This window comes from Drosophila arizonae, chromosome X (assembly GCF_054131065.1).
Source record: "Drosophila arizonae isolate 15081-1271.41 chromosome X, UAZ_ARI_1.0, whole genome shotgun sequence".
NCBI classification, from domain to species: Eukaryota; Metazoa; Arthropoda; class Insecta; order Diptera; family Drosophilidae; genus Drosophila; species Drosophila arizonae.
In genome coordinates, this window is record NC_142927.1 from 26,556,173 (window position 1) to 26,574,921 (window position 18,749).

At 36.8% G+C, this 18,749-nt stretch overlaps 7 protein-coding genes and 3 long non-coding RNA genes across 10 annotated transcripts; 1 reads left to right on the top strand and 9 right to left on the bottom strand.

Moving 5' to 3' along the window:
* Window positions 1-185: 185 nt before the first annotated feature.
* On the bottom strand, window positions 186-1,049 carry LOC149268064 (uncharacterized). The gene is made up of 4 exons (XM_089473464.1): window positions 930-1,049; window positions 809-848; window positions 629-723; window positions 186-575 (listed from the first exon to the last, which is right to left on the bottom strand). Exons 1-4 carry the CDS (start codon window positions 957-959, stop codon window positions 240-242), a joined length of 501 nt encoding a protein of 166 aa, XP_089329590.1. The 5' UTR covers window positions 960-1,049; the 3' UTR covers window positions 186-239.
* A 1,672-nt stretch (window positions 1,050-2,721) lies between these two features.
* Window positions 2,722-3,555, bottom strand: LOC149268065 (uncharacterized). Its single transcript, XM_089473468.1, has 4 exons — window positions 3,416-3,555; window positions 3,291-3,330; window positions 3,111-3,205; window positions 2,722-3,057 (listed from the first exon to the last, which is right to left on the bottom strand). Exons 1-4 carry the CDS (start codon window positions 3,443-3,445, stop codon window positions 2,722-2,724), a joined length of 501 nt encoding a protein of 166 aa, XP_089329594.1. The 5' UTR covers window positions 3,446-3,555.
* Window positions 3,556-4,504: 949 nt separating this feature from the next.
* On the top strand, window positions 4,505-11,774 carry LOC149268066 (uncharacterized). The gene is made up of 4 exons (XR_016270908.1): window positions 4,505-4,714; window positions 5,346-7,196; window positions 7,828-9,677; window positions 10,309-11,774. It is a non-coding gene; the product is annotated as an uncharacterized LOC149268066 (long non-coding RNA).
* Window positions 5,008-6,046, bottom strand: LOC149268067 (uncharacterized). Its single transcript, XM_089473465.1, has 4 exons — window positions 5,906-6,046; window positions 5,781-5,820; window positions 5,601-5,695; window positions 5,008-5,547 (listed from the first exon to the last, which is right to left on the bottom strand). The coding sequence occupies exons 1-4, from the start codon at window positions 5,933-5,935 to the stop codon at window positions 5,212-5,214; spliced, it is 501 nt and encodes a 166-aa protein (XP_089329591.1). The 5' UTR covers window positions 5,936-6,046; the 3' UTR covers window positions 5,008-5,211.
* Window positions 7,237-8,527, bottom strand: LOC149268068 (uncharacterized). Its single transcript, XM_089473467.1, has 4 exons — window positions 8,388-8,527; window positions 8,263-8,302; window positions 8,083-8,177; window positions 7,237-8,029 (listed from the first exon to the last, which is right to left on the bottom strand). Exons 1-4 carry the CDS (start codon window positions 8,415-8,417, stop codon window positions 7,694-7,696), a joined length of 501 nt encoding a protein of 166 aa, XP_089329593.1. The 5' UTR covers window positions 8,418-8,527; the 3' UTR covers window positions 7,237-7,693.
* Window positions 9,975-11,008, bottom strand: LOC149268069 (uncharacterized). The gene is made up of 4 exons (XM_089473466.1): window positions 10,869-11,008; window positions 10,744-10,783; window positions 10,564-10,658; window positions 9,975-10,510 (listed from the first exon to the last, which is right to left on the bottom strand). The coding sequence occupies exons 1-4, from the start codon at window positions 10,896-10,898 to the stop codon at window positions 10,175-10,177; spliced, it is 501 nt and encodes a 166-aa protein (XP_089329592.1). The 5' UTR covers window positions 10,899-11,008; the 3' UTR covers window positions 9,975-10,174.
* Window positions 11,775-12,076: 302 nt separating the features above from the next.
* On the bottom strand, window positions 12,077-12,553 carry LOC149268070 (uncharacterized). Its single transcript, XR_016271162.1, has 2 exons — window positions 12,371-12,553; window positions 12,077-12,306 (listed from the first exon to the last, which is right to left on the bottom strand). It is a non-coding gene; the product is annotated as an uncharacterized LOC149268070 (long non-coding RNA).
* Window positions 12,554-13,463: 910 nt separating this feature from the next.
* On the bottom strand, window positions 13,464-14,217 carry LOC149268071 (uncharacterized). The gene is made up of 3 exons (XR_016271078.1): window positions 13,878-14,217; window positions 13,606-13,822; window positions 13,464-13,542 (listed from the first exon to the last, which is right to left on the bottom strand). It is a non-coding gene; the product is annotated as an uncharacterized LOC149268071 (long non-coding RNA).
* Window positions 14,218-14,518: 301 nt separating this feature from the next.
* Window positions 14,519-16,742, bottom strand: LOC149268072 (uncharacterized). The gene is made up of 4 exons (XM_089474236.1): window positions 15,696-16,742; window positions 15,571-15,610; window positions 15,391-15,485; window positions 14,519-15,337 (listed from the first exon to the last, which is right to left on the bottom strand). Exons 1-4 carry the CDS (start codon window positions 15,723-15,725, stop codon window positions 15,002-15,004), a joined length of 501 nt encoding a protein of 166 aa, XP_089330362.1. The 5' UTR covers window positions 15,726-16,742; the 3' UTR covers window positions 14,519-15,001.
* A 546-nt stretch (window positions 16,743-17,288) lies between these two features.
* LOC149268073 (uncharacterized) lies at window positions 17,289-18,326 on the bottom strand. The gene is made up of 4 exons (XM_089474237.1): window positions 18,187-18,326; window positions 18,062-18,101; window positions 17,882-17,976; window positions 17,289-17,828 (listed from the first exon to the last, which is right to left on the bottom strand). The coding sequence occupies exons 1-4, from the start codon at window positions 18,214-18,216 to the stop codon at window positions 17,493-17,495; spliced, it is 501 nt and encodes a 166-aa protein (XP_089330363.1). The 5' UTR covers window positions 18,217-18,326; the 3' UTR covers window positions 17,289-17,492.
* Between the last annotated feature and the right edge of the window lie 423 nt (window positions 18,327-18,749).

Below are 18,749 nucleotides of genomic sequence, written 5' to 3' on the forward strand. Positions count from 1 at the left end.
CAGCAGCAGTGAGTCTATTTGAGTTTTGCCAGCGCCACTAGCAGAAGTGAGGTGGCGTAGTGTGTTAGCTGCATGACGCTCGATCGAGAAGTCGCGGTTCGAATCCCGATCTCCCGATCGATGCAACTGATGTTAACTTTTTTAATTGCTTCGAAATATTTTTATATTTCATTAAATGAGTTTGGTATTTTATTTATATTTTTATTTTCGGGCAATAATTAAAGCCAATTTAAACAATATTACATCGTAGGCTTCTCATTATGTGGATAACGTAGATTGTTTACGTAATATTGAATTAGCAGTCTTATGTCAAGCACCTTCAACTGCTGGGCAGTTATCAATTCTGGCAGCTTACGATTCTTAAATTTTACAGCAAACATAAGATCATTTTCGTAGGGAAATGCGGCTAAGATAATTTCTGGCTTGAGACCGCGTGCAAAGCCATTATTGACAGTGGCAACAAGCTTCTTGTGTTTCTTTATTGAACGCAGCATTACTTTTCTTGTGTCATTCGTGTTATTGACACTGTCTTCTCCCATAACCACCGAGTTCAACTGACTGTTACGTGGACGTCCCTGCAATAAGAATCAATGGTAGCTGGCGCATTGACACAAAAAGGAAAACTTACCCGCCGACGCGGTAGAGTACGTTCTGGTGGTTCGGAAACTGCTCCTGCAATAGATGGAGCCGGAGCAGCGCTAGTAGCACTGGCAGCAGAAACCGCTGTTGGAAGACAAAATATGTAAAATGTATCCATATATTATATAAATGTATACATATTAATTAAATATCTAAATTTAACACTTACGTTGCATATTCTGGGCGGGAGAAACCCTTTCGCCGAGTATCTAAATTAATTCACATTTAAATTAATTAATTTACATTTAGTTAATATTCGAAAATGTAAATTAAAAAATATAAAAAATTACCAATTGAGCTTTTAAATTTCGTCTTCCCATTTTATTGTAAGTCGGTTAATTTTTACAATATATTTGAAGCTATATCAGCATATTTGAGTTGACATACAAGTGTGACATCAACCACGCAGACTACTAGTAGATTGTTTGATGCTGAGCAAGGCACGAACATATTTCAGAGGTGCGCAAGCGAACTTTCGTTATAACTTTCAGATTATGAAATAAGCACTATTTGAAATAAGCCTTTTACAAAGGTGATGGTGAGGGGGTGGATATAAGGGTGGGGGATGAATTACAACAAAAATCGAAATTATATAAAATACATAAAAGTATACATTTAAAATTTGGAAGCACTTGCTCTAAAGGTGTATGAGATATAATTAAATAACTACTTTTCGATAATAAAATATCGGGAATAGTTATCGATATTTAGAGAAAAATTTCAAGTCTCTAGCTCTTATATCTTCTGAGATCGACGCGTTCATACATACGGACGGACACACGCACGGACAGGGCCAAATCGACCCAGCTCGTCACCCGGATCAAGAATATATATACTGTGTAGGGTCTGCCTGTTACATAATTTTAACGAACCCATTATACCCTGATTTCCCATTTGCAATGGGTTCAGAATATAAAAAAACACTAATAGTGAAATGTAAATGATGTCAAAATATACATATATGCCGACCAGTGTATTCTGAAAAAGTGACGTCACAAGAGGATTGTTAGTTAACATTAAAAGTAACGGAACTGCTCTTTGCGCAACATACTGTGTCTTTTAACAGGGGCGCAACATAAAATGTCTTTTAACAGTGTGCGCAACATAAAATGGCTTTTAACACTGGCGGGGCGCGAGCTAAGTTTCTTCTTAGTTCAGTCTGCTTTGCAGACTCGTCGAGAGCAGACCGACTTTGGTCTGAATTTTCTCTCTTACATTTCTATTGCTGAAATGTGTTATTTTACTGAGTTTTTTTATACCCTGAACCCATTTTCAATGGGAAATCAGGGTATAATGGTTTTGTTGAAATGTATGTAACAGGCAGAGGGAGGCGTGGCAGACCCCACAAAGTATATACATATATTCTTAATCAGGGCGACGAGCTGAGTCGATTTGGCCCTGTCCGTCTGTCCGTATGTTTGAACGCGTCGATTTCCGAAGATATAAGAGCTAGAGACTTCAATTTTTTTTTAAATGACCGTATATACAGCGCGGACGTCGAGTTTGCTTTTAAAATTCGATAAATCATCCCGTTATGTTTTTATCGAGTAAAAACATTCAAGTTCAAATCAGATGCCACTATAGGTAATTGTGAATGATTTTTCTTTTTTTTTTAATTTCTCAAATATTCAATATAATATGTAGATCATATGCTGAAAGTTTCATTCAATTCCGTTCAGTCAAAAATTAATAAAAAATAATCAAATATTTGGCCAATTAACAAACGCACGTGCAGCAGCTTCAACAGCATCGTATGCGTGTGCACACATGCATTCAAACTTCTTCTAGAAACATTCGTTGAATCACATCAGCTGTTAGTTTCGTTTAGTTTTGGTAGATGGCGCAGCAGCAGTGAATCTATTTGAGTTTTGCCAGCGCCACTAGCAGAAGTGAGGTGGCGTAGTGTGTTAGCTGCATGACGCTCGATCGAGAAGTCGCGGTTCGAATCCCGATCTCCCGATCGATGCAACTGATGTTAACTTTTTTAATTGCTTCGAAATATTTTTATATTTTATTAAATGAGTTTGGTATTTTATTTATATTTTTATTTTCGGGCAATAATTAAAGCCAATTTAAACAATATTACATCGTAGGCTTCTCATTATGTGGATAACGTAGATTGTTTACGTAATATTGAATTAGCAGTCTTATGTCAAGCACCTTCAACTGCTGGGCAGTTATCAATTCTGGCAGCTTACGATTCTTAAATTTTACAGCAAACATAAGATCATTTTCGTAGGGAAATGCGGCTAAGATAATTTCTGGCTTGAGACCGCGTGCAAAGCCATTATTGACAGTGGCAACAAGCTTCTTGTGTTTCTTTATTGAACGCAGCATTACTTTTCTTGTGTCATTCGTGTTATTGACACTGTCTTCTCCCATAACCACCGAGTTCAACTGACTGTTACGTGGACGTCCCTGCAATAAGAATCAATGGTAGCTGGCGCATTGACACAAAAAGGAAAACTTACCCGCCGACGCGGTAGAGTACGTTCTGGTGGTTCGGAAACTGCTCCTGCAATAGATGGAGCCGGAGCAGCGCTAGTAGCACTGGCAGCAGAAACCGCTGTTGGAAGACAAAATATGTAAAATGTATCCATATATTATATAAATGTATACATATTAATTAAATATCTAAATTTAACACTTACGTTGCATATTCTGGGCGGGAGAAACCCTTTCGCCGAGTATCTAAATTAATTCACATTTAAATTAATTAATTAATTTACATTTAGTTAATATTCGAAAATGTAAATTAAAAAATATAAAAAATTACCAATTGAGCTTTTAAATTTCGTCTTCCCATTTTATTGTAAGTCGGTTAATTTTTACAATATATTTGAAGCTATATCAGCATATTTGAGTTGACATACAAGTGTGACATCAACCACGCAGACTACTAGATTGTTTGATGCTGAGCAAGGCACGAACATATTTCAGAGGTGCGCAAGCGAACTTTCGTTATAACTTTCAGATTATGAAATAAGCACTATTTGAAATAAGCCTTTTACAAAGGTGATGGTGAGGGGGTGGATATAAGGGTGGGGGATGAATTACAACAAAAATCGAAATTATATAAAATACATAAAAGTATACATTTAAAATTTGGAAGCACTTGCTCTAAAGGTGTATGAGATATAATTAAATAACTACTTTTCGATAATAAAATATCGGGAATAGTTATCGATATTTAGAGAAAAATTTCAAGTCTCTAGCTCTTATATCTTCTGAGATCGACGCGTTCATACATACGGACGGACACACGCACGGACAGGGCCAAATCGACCCAGCTCGTCACCCGGATCAAGAATATATATACTGTGTAGGGTCTGCCTGTTACATAATTTTAACAAACCCATTATACCCTGATTTCCCATTTGCAATGGGTTCAGAATATAAAAAAACACTAATAGTGAAATGTAAATGATGTCAAAATATATATGCCGACCAGTGTATTCTGAAAAAGTGACGTCACAAGAGGATTGTTAGTTAACATTAAAAGTAACGGAACTGCTCTTTGCGCAACATACTGTGTCTTTTAACAGGGGCGCAACATAAAATGTCTTTTAACAGTGTGCGCAACATAAAATGGCTTTTAACACTGGCGGGGCGCGAGCTAAGTTTCTTCTTAGTTCAGTCTGCTTTGCAGACTCGTCGAGAGCAGACCGACTTTGGTCTGAATTTTCTCTCTTACATTTCTATTGCTGAAATGTGTTATTTTACTGAGTTTTTTTATACCCTGAACCCATTTTCAATGGGAAATCAGGGTATAATGGTTTTGTTGAAATGTATGTAACAGGCAGAGGGAGGCGTGGCAGACCCCACAAAGTACATATATTCTTAATCAGGGCGACGAGCTGAGTCGATTTGGCCCTGTCCGTCTGTCTGTCTGTCCGTCTGTCCGTATGTTTGAACGCGTCGATTTCCGAAGATATAAGAGCTAGAGACTTCAATTTTTTTTTAAATGACCGTATATACAGCGCGGACGTCGAGTTTGCTTTTAAAATTCGATAAATCATCCCGTTATGTTTTTATCGAGTAAAAACATTCAAGTTCAAATCAGATGCCACTATAGGTAATTGTGAATGATTTTTCTTTTTTTTAAATTTCTCAAATATTCAATATAATATGTAGATCATATGCTGAAAGTTTCATTCAATTCCGTTCAGTCAAAAATTAATAAAAAATAATCAAATATTTGGCCAATTAACAAACGCACGTGCAGCAGCTTCAACAGCATCGTATGCGTGTGCACACATGCATTCAAACTTCTTCTAGAAACATTCGTTGAATCACATCAGCTGTTAGTTTCGTTTAGTTTTGGTAGATGGCGCAGCAGCAGTGAGTCTATTTGAGTTTTGCCAGCGCCACTAGCAGAAGTGAGGTGGCGTAGTGTGTTAGCTGCATGACGCTCGATCGAGAAGTCGCGGTTCGAATCCCGATCTCCCGATCGATGCAACTGATGTTAACTTTTTTAATTGCTTCGAAATATTTTTATATTTTATTAAATGAGTTTGGTATTTTATTTATATTTTTATTTTCGGGCAATAATTAAAGCCAATTTAAACAATATTACATCGTAGGCTTCTCATTATGTGGATAACGTAGATTGTTTACGTAATATTGAATTAGCAGTCTTATGTCAAGCACCTTCAACTGCTGGGCAGTTATCAATTCTGGCAGCTTACGATTCTTAAATTTTACAGCAAACATAAGATCATTTTCGTAGGGAAATGCGGCTAAGATAATTTCTGGCTTGAGACCGCGTGCAAAGCCATTATTGACAGTGGCAACAAGCTTCTTGTGTTTCTTTATTGAACGCAGCATTACTTTTCTTGTGTCATTCGTGTTATTGACACTGTCTTCTCCCATAACCACCGAGTTCAACTGACTGTTACGTGGACGTCCCTGCAATAAGAATCAATGGTAGCTGGCGCATTGACACAAAAAGGAAAACTTACCCGCCGACGCGGTAGAGTACGTTCTGGTGGTTCGGAAACTGCTCCTGCAATAGATGGAGCCGGAGCAGCGCTAGTAGCACTGGCAGCAGAAACCGCTGTTGGAAGACAAAATATGTAAAATGTATCCATATATTATATAAATGTATACATATTAATTAAATATCTAAATTTAACACTTACGTTGCATATTCTGGGCGGGAGAAACCCTTTCGCCGAGTATCTAAATTAATTCACATTTAAATTAATTAATTAATTTACATTTAGTTAATATTCGAAAATGTAAATTAAAAAATATAAAAAATTACCAATTGAGCTTTTAAATTTCGTCTTCCCATTTTATTGTAAGTCGGTTAATTTTTACAATATATTTGAAGCTATATCAGCATATTTGAGTTGACATACAAGTGTGACATCAACCACGCAGACTACTATGTAGATTGTTTGATGCTGAGCAAGGCACGAACATATTTCAGAGGTGCGCAAGCGAACTTTCGTTATAACTTTCAGATTATGAAATAAGCACTATTTGAAATAAGCCTTTTACAAAGGTGATGGTGAGGGGGTGGATATAAGGGTGGGGGATGAATTACAACAAAAATCGAAATTATATAAAATACATAAAAGTATACATTTAAAATTTGGAAGCACTTGCTCTAAAGGTGTATGAGATATAATTAAATAACTACTTTTCGATAATAAAATATCGGGAATAGTTATCGATATTTAGAGAAAAATTTCAAGTCTCTAGCTCTTATATCTTCTGAGATCGACGCGTTCATACATACGGACGGACACACGCACGGACAGGGCCAAATCGACCCAGCTCGTCACCCGGATCAAGAATATATATACTGTGTAGGGTCTGCCTGTTACATAATTTTAACAAACCCATTATACCCTGATTTCCCATTTGCAATGGGTTCAGAATATAAAAAAACACTAATAGTGAAATGTAAATGATGTCAAAATATATATGCCGACCAGTGTATTCTGAAAAAGTGACGTCACAAGAGGATTGTTAGTTAACATTAAAAGTAACGGAACTGCTCTTTGCGCAACATACTGTGTCTTTTAACAGGGGCGCAACATAAAATGTCTTTTAACAGTGTGCGCAACATAAAATGGCTTTTAACACTGGCGGGGCGCGAGCTAAGTTTCTTCTTAGTTCAGTCTGCTTTGCAGACTCGTCGAGAGCAGACCGACTTTGGTCTGAATTTTCTCTCTTACATTTCTATTGCTGAAATGTGTTATTTTACTGAGTTTTTTTATACCCTGAACCCATTTTCAATGGGAAATCAGGGTATAATGGTTTTGTTGAAATGTATGTAACAGGCAGAGGGAGGCGTGGCAGACCCCACAAAGTACATATATTCTTAATCAGGGCGACGAGCTGAGTCGATTTGGCCCTGTCCGTCCGTCTGTCCGTATGTTTGAACGCGTCGATTTCCGAAGATATAAGAGCTAGAGACTTCAATTTTTTGTTAAATGACCGTATATACAGCGCGGACGTCGAGTTTGCTTTTAAAATTCGATAAATCATCCCGTTATGTTTTTATCGAGTAAAAACATTCAAGTTCAAATCAGATGCCACTATAGGTAATTGTGAATGATTTTTCTTTTTTTTTAATTTCTCAAATATTCAATATAATATGTAGATCATATGCTGAAAGTTTCATTCAATTCCGTTCAGTCAAAAATTAATAAAAAATAATCAAATATTTGGCCAATTAACAAACGCACGTGCAGCAGCTTCAACAGCATCGTATGCGTGTGCACACATGCATTCAAACTTCTTCTAGAAACATTCGTTGAATCACATCAGCTGTTAGTTTCGTTTAGTTTTGGTAGATGGCGCAGCAGCAGTGAATCTATTTGAGTTTTGCCAGCGCCACTAGCAGAAGTGAGGTGGCGTAGTGTGTTAGCTGCATGACGCTCGATCGAGAAGTCGCGGTTCGAATCCCGATCTCCCGATCGATGCAACTGATGTTAACTTTTTTAATTGCTTCGAAATATTTTTATATTTTATTAAATGAGTTTGGTATTTTATTTATATTTTTATTTTCGGGCAATAATTAAAGCCAATTTAAACAATATTACATCGTAGGCTTCTCATTATGTGGATAACGTAGATTGTTTACGTAATATTGAATTAGCAGTCTTATGTCAAGCACCTTCAACTGCTGGGCAGTTATCAATTCTGGCAGCTTACGATTCTTAAATTTTACAGCAAACATAAGATCATTTTCGTAGGGAAATGCGGCTAAGATAATTTCTGGCTTGAGACCGCGTGCAAAGCCATTATTGACAGTGGCAACAAGCTTCTTGTGTTTCTTTATTGAACGCAGCATTACTTTTCTTGTGTCATTCGTGTTATTGACACTGTCTTCTCCCATAACCACCGAGTTCAACTGACTGTTACGTGGACGTCCCTGCAATAAGAATCAATGGTAGCTGGCGCATTGACACAAAAAGGAAAACTTACCCGCCGACGCGGTAGAGTACGTTCTGGTGGTTCGGAAACTGCTCCTGCAATAGATGGAGCCGGAGCAGCGCTAGTAGCACTGGCAGCAGAAACCGCTGTTGGAAGACAAAATATGTAAAATGTATCCATATATTATATAAATGTATACATATTAATTAAATATCTAAATTTAACACTTACGTTGCATATTCTGGGCGGGAGAAACCCTTTCGCCGAGTATCTAAATTAATTCACATTTAAATTAATTAATTAATTTACATTTAGTTAATATTCGAAAATGTAAATTAAAAAATATAAAAAATTACCAATTGAGCTTTTAAATTTCGTCTTCCCATTTTATTGTAAGTCGGTTAATTTTTACAATATATTTGAAGCTATATCAGCATATTTGAGTTGACATACAAGTGTGACATCAACCACGCAGACTACTAGATTGTTTGATGCTGAGCAAGGCACGAACATATTTCAGAGGTGCGCAAGCGAACTTTCGTTATAACTTTCAGATTATGAAATAAGCACTATTTGAAATAAGCCTTTTACAAAGGTGATGGTGAGGGGGTGGATATAAGGGTGGGGGATGAATTACAACAAAAATCGAAATTATATAAAATACATAAAAGTATACATTTAAAATTTGGAAGCACTTGCTCTAAAGGTGTATGAGATATAATTAAATAACTACTTTTCGATAATAAAATATCGGGAATAGTTATCGATATTTAGAGAAAAATTTCAAGTCTCTAGCTCTTATATCTTCTGAGATCGACGCGTTCATACATACGGACGGACACACGCACGGACAGGGCCAAATCGACCCAGCTCGTCACCCGGATCAAGAATATATATACTGTGTAGGGTCTGCCTGTTACATAATTTTAACAAACCCATTATACCCTGATTTCCCATTTGCAATGGGTTCAGAATATAAAAAAACACTAATAGTGAAATGTAAATGATGTCAAAATATATATGCCGACCAGTGTATTCTGAAAAAGTGACGTCACAAGAGGATTGTTAGTTAACATTAAAAGTAACGGAACTGCTCTTTGCGCAACATACTGTGTCTTTTAACAGGGGCGCAACATAAAATGTCTTTTAACAGTGTGCGCAACATAAAATGGCTTTTAACACTGGCGGGGCGCGAGCTAAGTTTCTTCTTAGTTCAGTCTGCTTTGCAGACTCGTCGAGAGCAGACCGACTTTGGTCTGAATTTTCTCTCTTACATTTCTATTGCTGAAATGTGTTATTTTACTGAGTTTTTTTATACCCTGAACCCATTTTCAATGGGAAATCAGGGTATAATGGTTTTGTTGAAATGTATGTAACAGGCAGAGGGAGGCGTGGCAGACCCCACAAAGTACATATATTCTTAATCAGGGCGACGAGCTGAGTCGATTTGGCCCTGTCCGTCTGTCTGTCTGTCCGTATGTTTGAACGCGTCGATTTCCGAAGATATAAGAGCTAGAGACTTCAATTTTTTTTAAATGACCGTATATACAGCGCGGACGTCGAGTTTGCTTTTAAAATTCGATAAATCATCCCGTTATGTTTTTATCGAGTAAAAACATTCAAGTTCAAATCAGATGCCACTATAGGTAATTGTGAATGATTTTTCTTTTTTTTTAATTTCTCAAATATTCAATATAATATGTAGATCATATGCTGAAAGTTTCATTCAATTCCGTTCAGTCAAAAATTAATAAAAAATAATCAAATATTTGGCCAATTAACAAACGCACGTGCAGCAGCTTCAACAGCATCGTATGCGTGTGCACACATGCATTCAAACTTCTTCTAGAAACATTCGTTGAATCACATCAGCTGTTAGTTTCGTTTAGTTTTGGTAGATGGCGCAGCAGCAGTGAGTCTATTTGAGTTTTGCCAGCGCCACTAGCAGAAGTGAGGTGGCGTAGTGTGTTAGCTGCATGACGCTCGATCGAGAAGTCGCGGTTCGAATCCCGATCTCCCGATCGATGCAACTGATGTTAACTTTTTTAATTGCTTCGAAATATTTTTATATTTTATTAAATGAGTTTGGTATTTTATTTATATTTTTATTTTCGGGCAATAATTAAAGCCAATTTAAACAATATTACATCGTAGGCTTCTCATTATGTGGATAACGTAGATTGTTTACGTAATATTGAATTAGCAGTCTTATGTCAAGCACCTTCAACTGCTGGGCAGTTATCAATTCTGGCAGCTTACGATTCTTAAATTTTACAGCAAACATAAGATCATTTTCGTAGGGAAATGCGGCTAAGATAATTTCTGGCTTGAGACCGCGTGCAAAGCCATTATTGACAGTGGCAACAAGCTTCTTGTGTTTCTTTATTGAACGCAGCATTACTTTTCTTGTGTCATTCGTGTTATTGACACTGTCTTCTCCCATAACCACCGAGTTCAACTGACTGTTACGTGGACGTCCCTGCAATAAGAATCAATGGTAGCTGGCGCATTGACACAAAAAGGAAAACTTACCCGCCGACGCGGTAGAGTACGTTCTGGTGGTTCGGAAACTGCTCCTGCAATAGATGGAGCCGGAGCAGCGCTAGTAGCACTGGCAGCAGAAACCGCTGTTGGAAGACAAAATATGTAAAATGTATCCATATATTATATAAATGTATACATATTAATTAAATATCTAAATTTAACACTTACGTTGCATATTCTGGGCGGGAGAAACCCTTTCGCCGAGTATCTAAATTAATTCACATTTAAATTAATTAATTAATTTACATTTAGTTAATATTCGAAAATGTAAATTAAAAAATATAAAAAATTACCAATTGAGCTTTTAAATTTCGTCTTCCCATTTTATTGTAAGTCGGTTAATTTTTACAATATATTTGAAGCTATATCAGCATATTTGAGTTGACATACAAGTGTGACATCAACCACGCAGACTACTAGATTGTTTGATGCTGAGCAAGGCACGAACATATTTCAGAGGTGCGCAAGCGAACTTTCGTTATAACTTTCAGATTATGAAATAAGCACTATTTGAAATAAGCCTTTTACAAAGGTGATGGTGAGGGGGTGGATATAAGGGTGGGGGATGAATTACAACAAAAATCGAAATTATATAAAATACATAAAAGTATACATTTAAAATTTGGAAGCACTTGCTCTAAAGGTGTATGAGATATAATTAAATAACTACTTTTCGATAATAAAATATCGGGAATAGTTATCGATATTTAGAGAAAAATTTCAAGTCTCTAGCTCTTATATCTTCTGAGATCGACGCGTTCATACATACGGACGGACATACGCACGGACAGGGCCAAATCGACCCAGCTCGTCACCCGGATCAAGAATATATATACTGTGTAGGGTCTGCCTGTTACATAATTTTAACAAACCCATTATACCCTGATTTCCCATTTGCAATGGGTTCAGAATATAAAAAAAACACTAATAGTGAAATGTAAATGATGTCAAAATATATATGCCGACCAGTGTATTCTGAAAAAGTGACGTCACAAGAGGATTGTTAGTTAACATTAAAAGTAACGGAACTGCTCTTTGCGCAACATACTGTGTCTTTTAACAGGGGCGCAACATAAAATGTCTTTTAACAGTGTGCGCAACATAAAATGGCTTTTAACACTGGCGGGGCGCGAGCTAAGTTTCTTCTTAGTTCAGTCTGCTTTGCAGACTCGTCGAGAGCAGACCGACTTTGGTCTGAATTTCTCTCTTACATTTCTATTGCTGAAATGTGTTATTTTACTGAGTTTTTTTATACCCTGAACCCATTTTCAATGGGAAATCAGGGTATAATGGTTTTGTTGAAATTAGTGATGGCAAAAAAAATTCATTGTTCGATTATTTAATCATATGATTTATTTTAGGTGCTTTAACGATTAATTGCAATTAACCGCTGAAAAATGAAAAAATCGATTAATCAAATGATTTTTTTTTAATGCGCTTATTATTTTTTTTATTTATTTTTATGAACTCCTTTTAGAAGCAATAATAGCAACAAGAACAGTAAAGAATATACATAAATGTTTATTTATTTAAAATTGAGTTAAGAAATAGTAGTTGTGAAAGGTGCTCTGTTGTTAACCTGTTCCTTTTTTCGGTTAATGTGGCACCCGCCTTGGAAAAAAGACGTTCCGCTGGTACCGAAGTGCCTATTAAGAAACAATACCGACAAGCTATAACATATAGCTTAGGGTATGCAGTACGCATCTCCTCCCAGGCGTTGGCGACATTACGCTTCAAATCAAAACAGGAGCATTTAAAAAAAGACTGAGCTCGTCTTGAATTTGAAAATGGTTACCGTCTTTCTTACTGGTTTTGTGGGCCAGTGTCTTGTGGTGGGTCCATAAATCGAACTCAACTTCGCTAATAGATGAGCCGTCACTAGTGCTTCCTAAACTTTCATTTATATCTGAAAGCTCCGCCATTTCTTGTCGTATGCGCTTCATAGCCGAAGCCAAGGCAGTATGATCCTGAAAATGCATCCTTTGAAGCGAGGATCCAGCAACGTTGATGCAGCCAATAAATACGACTGTTCCATGGTACCAAATCGACGATCGAACTGCGCAATTATAGCTGCTTGGAGCTTTTCCGCCGTTGGTGACTTGCAATTTACCATCATTATTTTTTGGCGTCCGCAATGGACAATCGGTATAACAAGGCTCAAAGTAGCGTATTTCTCACCGCTTATCTGAGTGGTCATGGCTTCCAGTGGCTTAAGCAAAGTAAGAATTTCTGTAATGTCATCTTTATCTCTCGTTGATATCATTTGCGGGGCATCTGAAAAATTCAAAACCACTTGGCCGATGTAATAAATCAACTGAACGAAGCGTTCCAACATATAAAATGTTGAGTTCCACCGTGTTTTCACATCCAAAAGAACTTTTAAAACATTTGTCTTTGGGACGCCAGCAGAAAGCTGCAACTGTTGCAAGTTCTCTTTGGATTTTCCACTGCGTCTTAGCCAAACTACTATGTTACGGCATTTGGTAATTAATTCCGATGCTTCCTTTATATCCAAAGCATTCGTGCACACTAAATTTAAAGTATGCGCAAAGCATGGAAGATGTTGGGACTTTCCAAAGCTTTGATGTATTGCTTTAACAATATTTGCGCCATTATCTGTCACCACTGCCGTAACCTGGTTTTTTGAAATTCAAAACTTTTCCAACGCCGTCAATAGTACCTCAGAGATATGCTCAGCAGTATGGGCTTCATATAATTTAAAAACTCCAATTGTAGCTGATATTTGCTTCTTTCAAACAAACCATGAACAGTTACGCCAATCACACCGGTCAAATTTATGTCAGTCCATATATCTGTTGTTAGTGATAAGCCTGATATTTGACACACCATGTTTTTAAAACTTGAGCCTGCTTTTCGTACATTTTTGCATCTCAGCCTTGATTGTGTTCCTTGATGGCACTTTGTAAAGGGGATGATGATCCTTCATCCATTTTAAAAAACCATTTCCTAAATTTATTTTTAATATTAGTGAGACTGTCGTAATATTTATATATTATAAGACATAATTACCTTCCACGTGGGAAAATGGCAAATTATCCATTGCAAGCATCTCGACAATTGACTTTGTCATCTCGTTATGCTTGGCGCCACCCGATGCAAAGCTATGCACGTTTAGAAATGCAGATTGAATGCTTTGCTGCGAATGCACTTTTGGTTGCGAGATTGTGCTGATCATTTCATTGTTGTCCCCCTCAAGTTCAGAATGTTCATAGCCGATTTTTGGGAGCTTAATATTGTTAAATTTAAGTATTTTCATTATTATAGACAACTGAAAAACTCACCTTGAGGGACGCGAACTCATTCGTATGTTTCAGTTTTAAGTGCTGAAACATATTGGTTGTATTTTTACAATACTTCAATTGTTTTTGGCACAATTGGCAATTCACATCCGTGTCATTTAATTTTGAATAAAATCTCCACACTTTACTTAGTTTTGGTGCCATATTGACGCTTCGCCACTAACTTTTGCGCGCCAATGTTGCTTACAGCGATGCGATTTTTTGAGCAAATCATCGATTATCTCGATTATTCAAAACCCATTTTGCGATACAATTAAATCGTGAATTGAAACAAAATAATCGATTATTGCGTATCATATGATTAATCGTGCCATCACTAGTTGAAATGTATGTAACAGGCAGAGGGAGGCGTGGCAGACCCCACAAAGTATATACATATATTCTTAATCAGGGCGACGAGCTGAGTCGATTTGGCCCTGTCCGTCTGTCTGTCTGTCCGTATGTTTGAACGCGTCGATTTCCGAAGATATAAGAGCTAGAGACTTCAATTTTTTTTAAATGACCGTATATACAGCGCGGACGTCGAGTTTGCTTTTAAAATTCGATAAATCATCCCGTTATGTTTTTATCGAGTAAAAACATTCAAGTTCAAATCAGATGCCACTATAGGTAATTGTGAATGATTTTTCTTTTTTTTAAATTTCTCAAATATTCAATATAATATGTAGATCATATGCTGAAAGTTTCATTCAATTCCGTTCAGTCAAAAATTAATAAAAAATAATCAAATATTTGGCCAATTAACAAACGCACGTGCAGCAGCTTCAACAGCATCGTATGCGTGTGCACACATACATTCAAACTTCTTCTAGAAACATTCGTTGAATCACATCAGCTGTTAGTTTCGTTTAGTTTTGGTAGATGGCGCAGCAGCAGTGAGTCTATTTGAGTTTTGCCAGCGCCACTAGCAGAAGTGAGGTGGCGTAGTGTGTTAGCTGCATGACGCTCGATCGAGAAGTCGCGGTTCGAATCCCGATCTCCCGATCGATGCAACTGATGTTAACTTTTTTAATTGCTTCGAAATATTTTTATATTTTATTAAATGAGTTTGGTATTTTATTTATATTTTTATTTTCGGGCAATAATTAAAGCCAATTTAAACAATATTACATCGTAGGCTTCTCATTATGTGGATAACGTAGATTGTTTACGTAATATTGAATTAGCAGTCTTATGTCAAGCACCTTCAACTGCTGGGCAGTTATCAATTCTGGCAGCTTACGATTCTTAAATTTTACAGCAAACATAAGATCATTTTCGTAGGGAAATGCGGCTAAGATAATTTCTGGCTTGAGACCGCGTGCAAAGCCATTATTGACAGTGGCAACAAGCTTCTTGTGTTTCTTTATTGAACGCAGCATTACTTTTCTTGTGTCATTCGTGTTATTGACACTGTCTTCTCCCATAACCACCGAGTTCAACTGACTGTTACGTGGACGTCCCTGCAATAAGAATCAATGGTAGCTGGCGCATTGACACAAAAAGGAAAACTTACCCGCCGACGCGGTAGAGTACGTTCTGGTGGTTCGGAAACTGCTCCTGCAATAGATGGAGCCGGAGCAGCGCTAGTAGCACTGGCAGCAGAAACCGCTGTTGGAAGACAAAATATGTAAAATGTATCCATATATTATATAAATGTATACATATTAATTAAATATCTAAATTTAACACTTACGTTGCATATTCTGGGCGGGAGAAACCCTTTCGCCGAGTATCTAAATTAATTCACATTTAAATTAATTAATTAATTTACATTTAGTTAATATTCGAAAATGTAAATTAAAAAATATAAAAAATTACCAATTGAGCTTTTAAATTTCGTCTTCCCATTTTATTGTAAGTCGGTTAATTTTTACAATATATTTGAAGCTATATCAGCATATTTGAGTTGACATACAAGTGTGACATCAACCACGCAGACTACTAGATTGTTTGATGCTGAGCAAGGCACGAACATATTTCAGAGGTGCGCAAGCGAACTTTCGTTATAACTTTCAGATTATGAAATAAGCACTATTTGAAATAAGCCTTTTACAAAGGTGATGGTGAGGGGGTGGATATAAGGGTGGGGGATGAATTACAACAAAAATCGAAATTATATAAAATACATAAAAGTATACATTTAAAATTTGGAAGCACTTGCTCTAAAGGTGTATGAGATATAATTAAATAACTACTTTTCGATAATAAAATATCGGGAATAGTTATCGATATTTAGAGAAAAATTTCAAGTCTCTAGCTCTTATATCTTCTGAGATCGACGCGTTCATACATACGGACGGACATACGCACGGACAGGGCCAAATCGACCCAGCTCGTCACCCGGATCAAGAATATATATACTGTGTAGGGTCTGCCTGTTACATAATTTTAACAAACCCATTATACCCTGATTTCCCATTTGCAATGGGTTCAGAATATAAAAAAACACTAATAGTGAAATGTAAATGATGTCAAAATATATATGCCGACCAGTGTATTCTGAAAAAGTGACGTCACAAGAGGATTGTTAGTTAACATTAAAAGTAACGGAACTGCTCTTTGCGCAACATACTGTGTCTTTTAACAGGGGCGCAACATAAAATGTCTTTTAACAGTGTGCGCAACATAAAATGGCTTTTAACACTGGCGGGGCGCGAGCTAAGTTTCTTCTTAGTTCAGTCTGCTTTGCAGACTCGTCGAGAGCAGACCGACTTTGGTCTGAATTTTCTCTCTTACATTTCTATTGCTGAAATGTGTTATTTTACTGAGTTTTTTTATACCCTGAACCCATTTTCAATGGGAAATCAGGGTATAATGGTTTTGTTGAAATGTATGTAACAGGCAGAGGGAGGCGTGGCAGACCCCACAAAGTACATATATTCTTAATCAGGGCGACGAGCTGAGTCGATTTGGCCCTGTCCGTCTGTCTGTCTGTCCGTCTGTCCGTATGTTTGAACGCGTCGATTTCCGAAGATATAAGAGCTAGAGACTTCAATTTTTTTTTAAATGACCGTATATACAGCGCGGACGTCGAGTTTGCTTTTAAAATTCGATAAATCATCCCGTTATGTTTTTATCGAGTAAAAACATTCAAGTTCAAATCAGATGCCACTATAGGTAATTGTGAATGATTTTTCTTTTTTTTTAAATTTCTCAAATATTCAATATAATATGTAGATCATATGCTGAAAGTTTCATTCAATTCCGTTCAGTCAAAAATTAATAAAAAATAATCAAATATTTGGCCAATTAACAAACGCACGTGCAGCAGCTTCAACAGCATCGTATGCGTGTGCACACATGCATTCAAACTTCTTCTAGAAACATTCGTTGAATCACATCAGCTGTTAGTTTCGTTTAGTTTTGGTAGATGGCGCAGCAGCAGTGAGTCTATTTGAGTTTTGCCAGCGCCACTAGCAGAAGTGAGGTGGCGTAGTGTGTTAGCTGCATGACGCTCGATCGAGAAGTCGCGGTTCGAATCCCGATCTCCCGATCGATGCAACTGATGTTAACTTTTTTAATTGCTTCGAAATATTTTTATATTTTATTAAATGAGTTTGGTATTTTATTTATATTTTTATTTTCGGGCAATAATTAAAGCCAATTTAAACAATATTACATCGTAGGCTTCTCATTATGTGGATAACGTAGATTGTTTACGTAATATTGAATTAGCAGTCTTATGTCAAGCACCTTCAACTGCTGGGCAGTTATCAATTCTGGCAGCTTACGATTCTTAAATTTTACAGCAAACATAAGATCATTTTCGTAGGGAAATGCGGCTAAGATAATTTCTGGCTTGAGACCGCGTGCAAAGCCATTATTGACAGTGGCAACAAGCTTCTTGTGTTTCTTTATTGAACGCAGCATTACTTTTCTTGTGTCATTCGTGTTATTGACACTGTCTTCTCCCATAACCACCGAGTTCAACTGACTGTTACGTGGACGTCCCTGCAATAAGAATCAATGGTAGCTGGCGCATTGACACAAAAAGGAAAACTTACCCGCCGACGCGGTAGAGTACGTTCTGGTGGTTCGGAAACTGCTCCTGCAATAGATGGAGCCGGAGCAGCGCTAGTAGCACTGGCAGCAGAAACCGCTGTTGGAAGACAAAATATGTAAAATGTATCCATATATTATATAAATGTATACATATTAATTAAATATCTAAATTTAACACTTACGTTGCATATTCTGGGCGGGAGAAACCCTTTCGCCGAGTATCTAAATTAATTCACATTTAAATTAATTAATTAATTTACATTTAGTTAATATTCGAAAATGTAAATTAAAAAATATAAAAAATTACCAATTGAGCTTTTAAATTTCGTCTTCCCATTTTATTGTAAGTCGGTTAATTTTTACAATATATTTGAAGCTATATCAGCATATTTGAGTTGACATACAAGTGTGACATCAACCACGCAGACTACTAGATTGTTTGATGCTGAGCAAGGCACGAACATATTTCAGAGGTGCGCAAGCGAACTTTCGTTATAACTTTCAGATTATGAAATAAGCACTATTTGAAATAAGCCTTTTACAAAGGTGATGGTGAGGGGGTGGATATAAGGGTGGGGGATGAATTACAACAAAAATCGAAATTATATAAAATACATAAAAGTATACATTTAAAATTTGGAAGCACTTGCTCTAAAGGTGTATGAGATATAATTAAATAACTACTTTTCGATAATAAAATATCGGGAATAGTTATCGATATTTAGAGAAAAATTTCAAGTCTCTAGCTCTTATATCTTCTGAGATCGACGCGTTCATACATACGGACGGACATACGCACGGACAGGGCCAAATCGACCCAGCTCGTCACCCGGATCAAGAATATATATACTGTGTAGGGTCTGCCTGTTA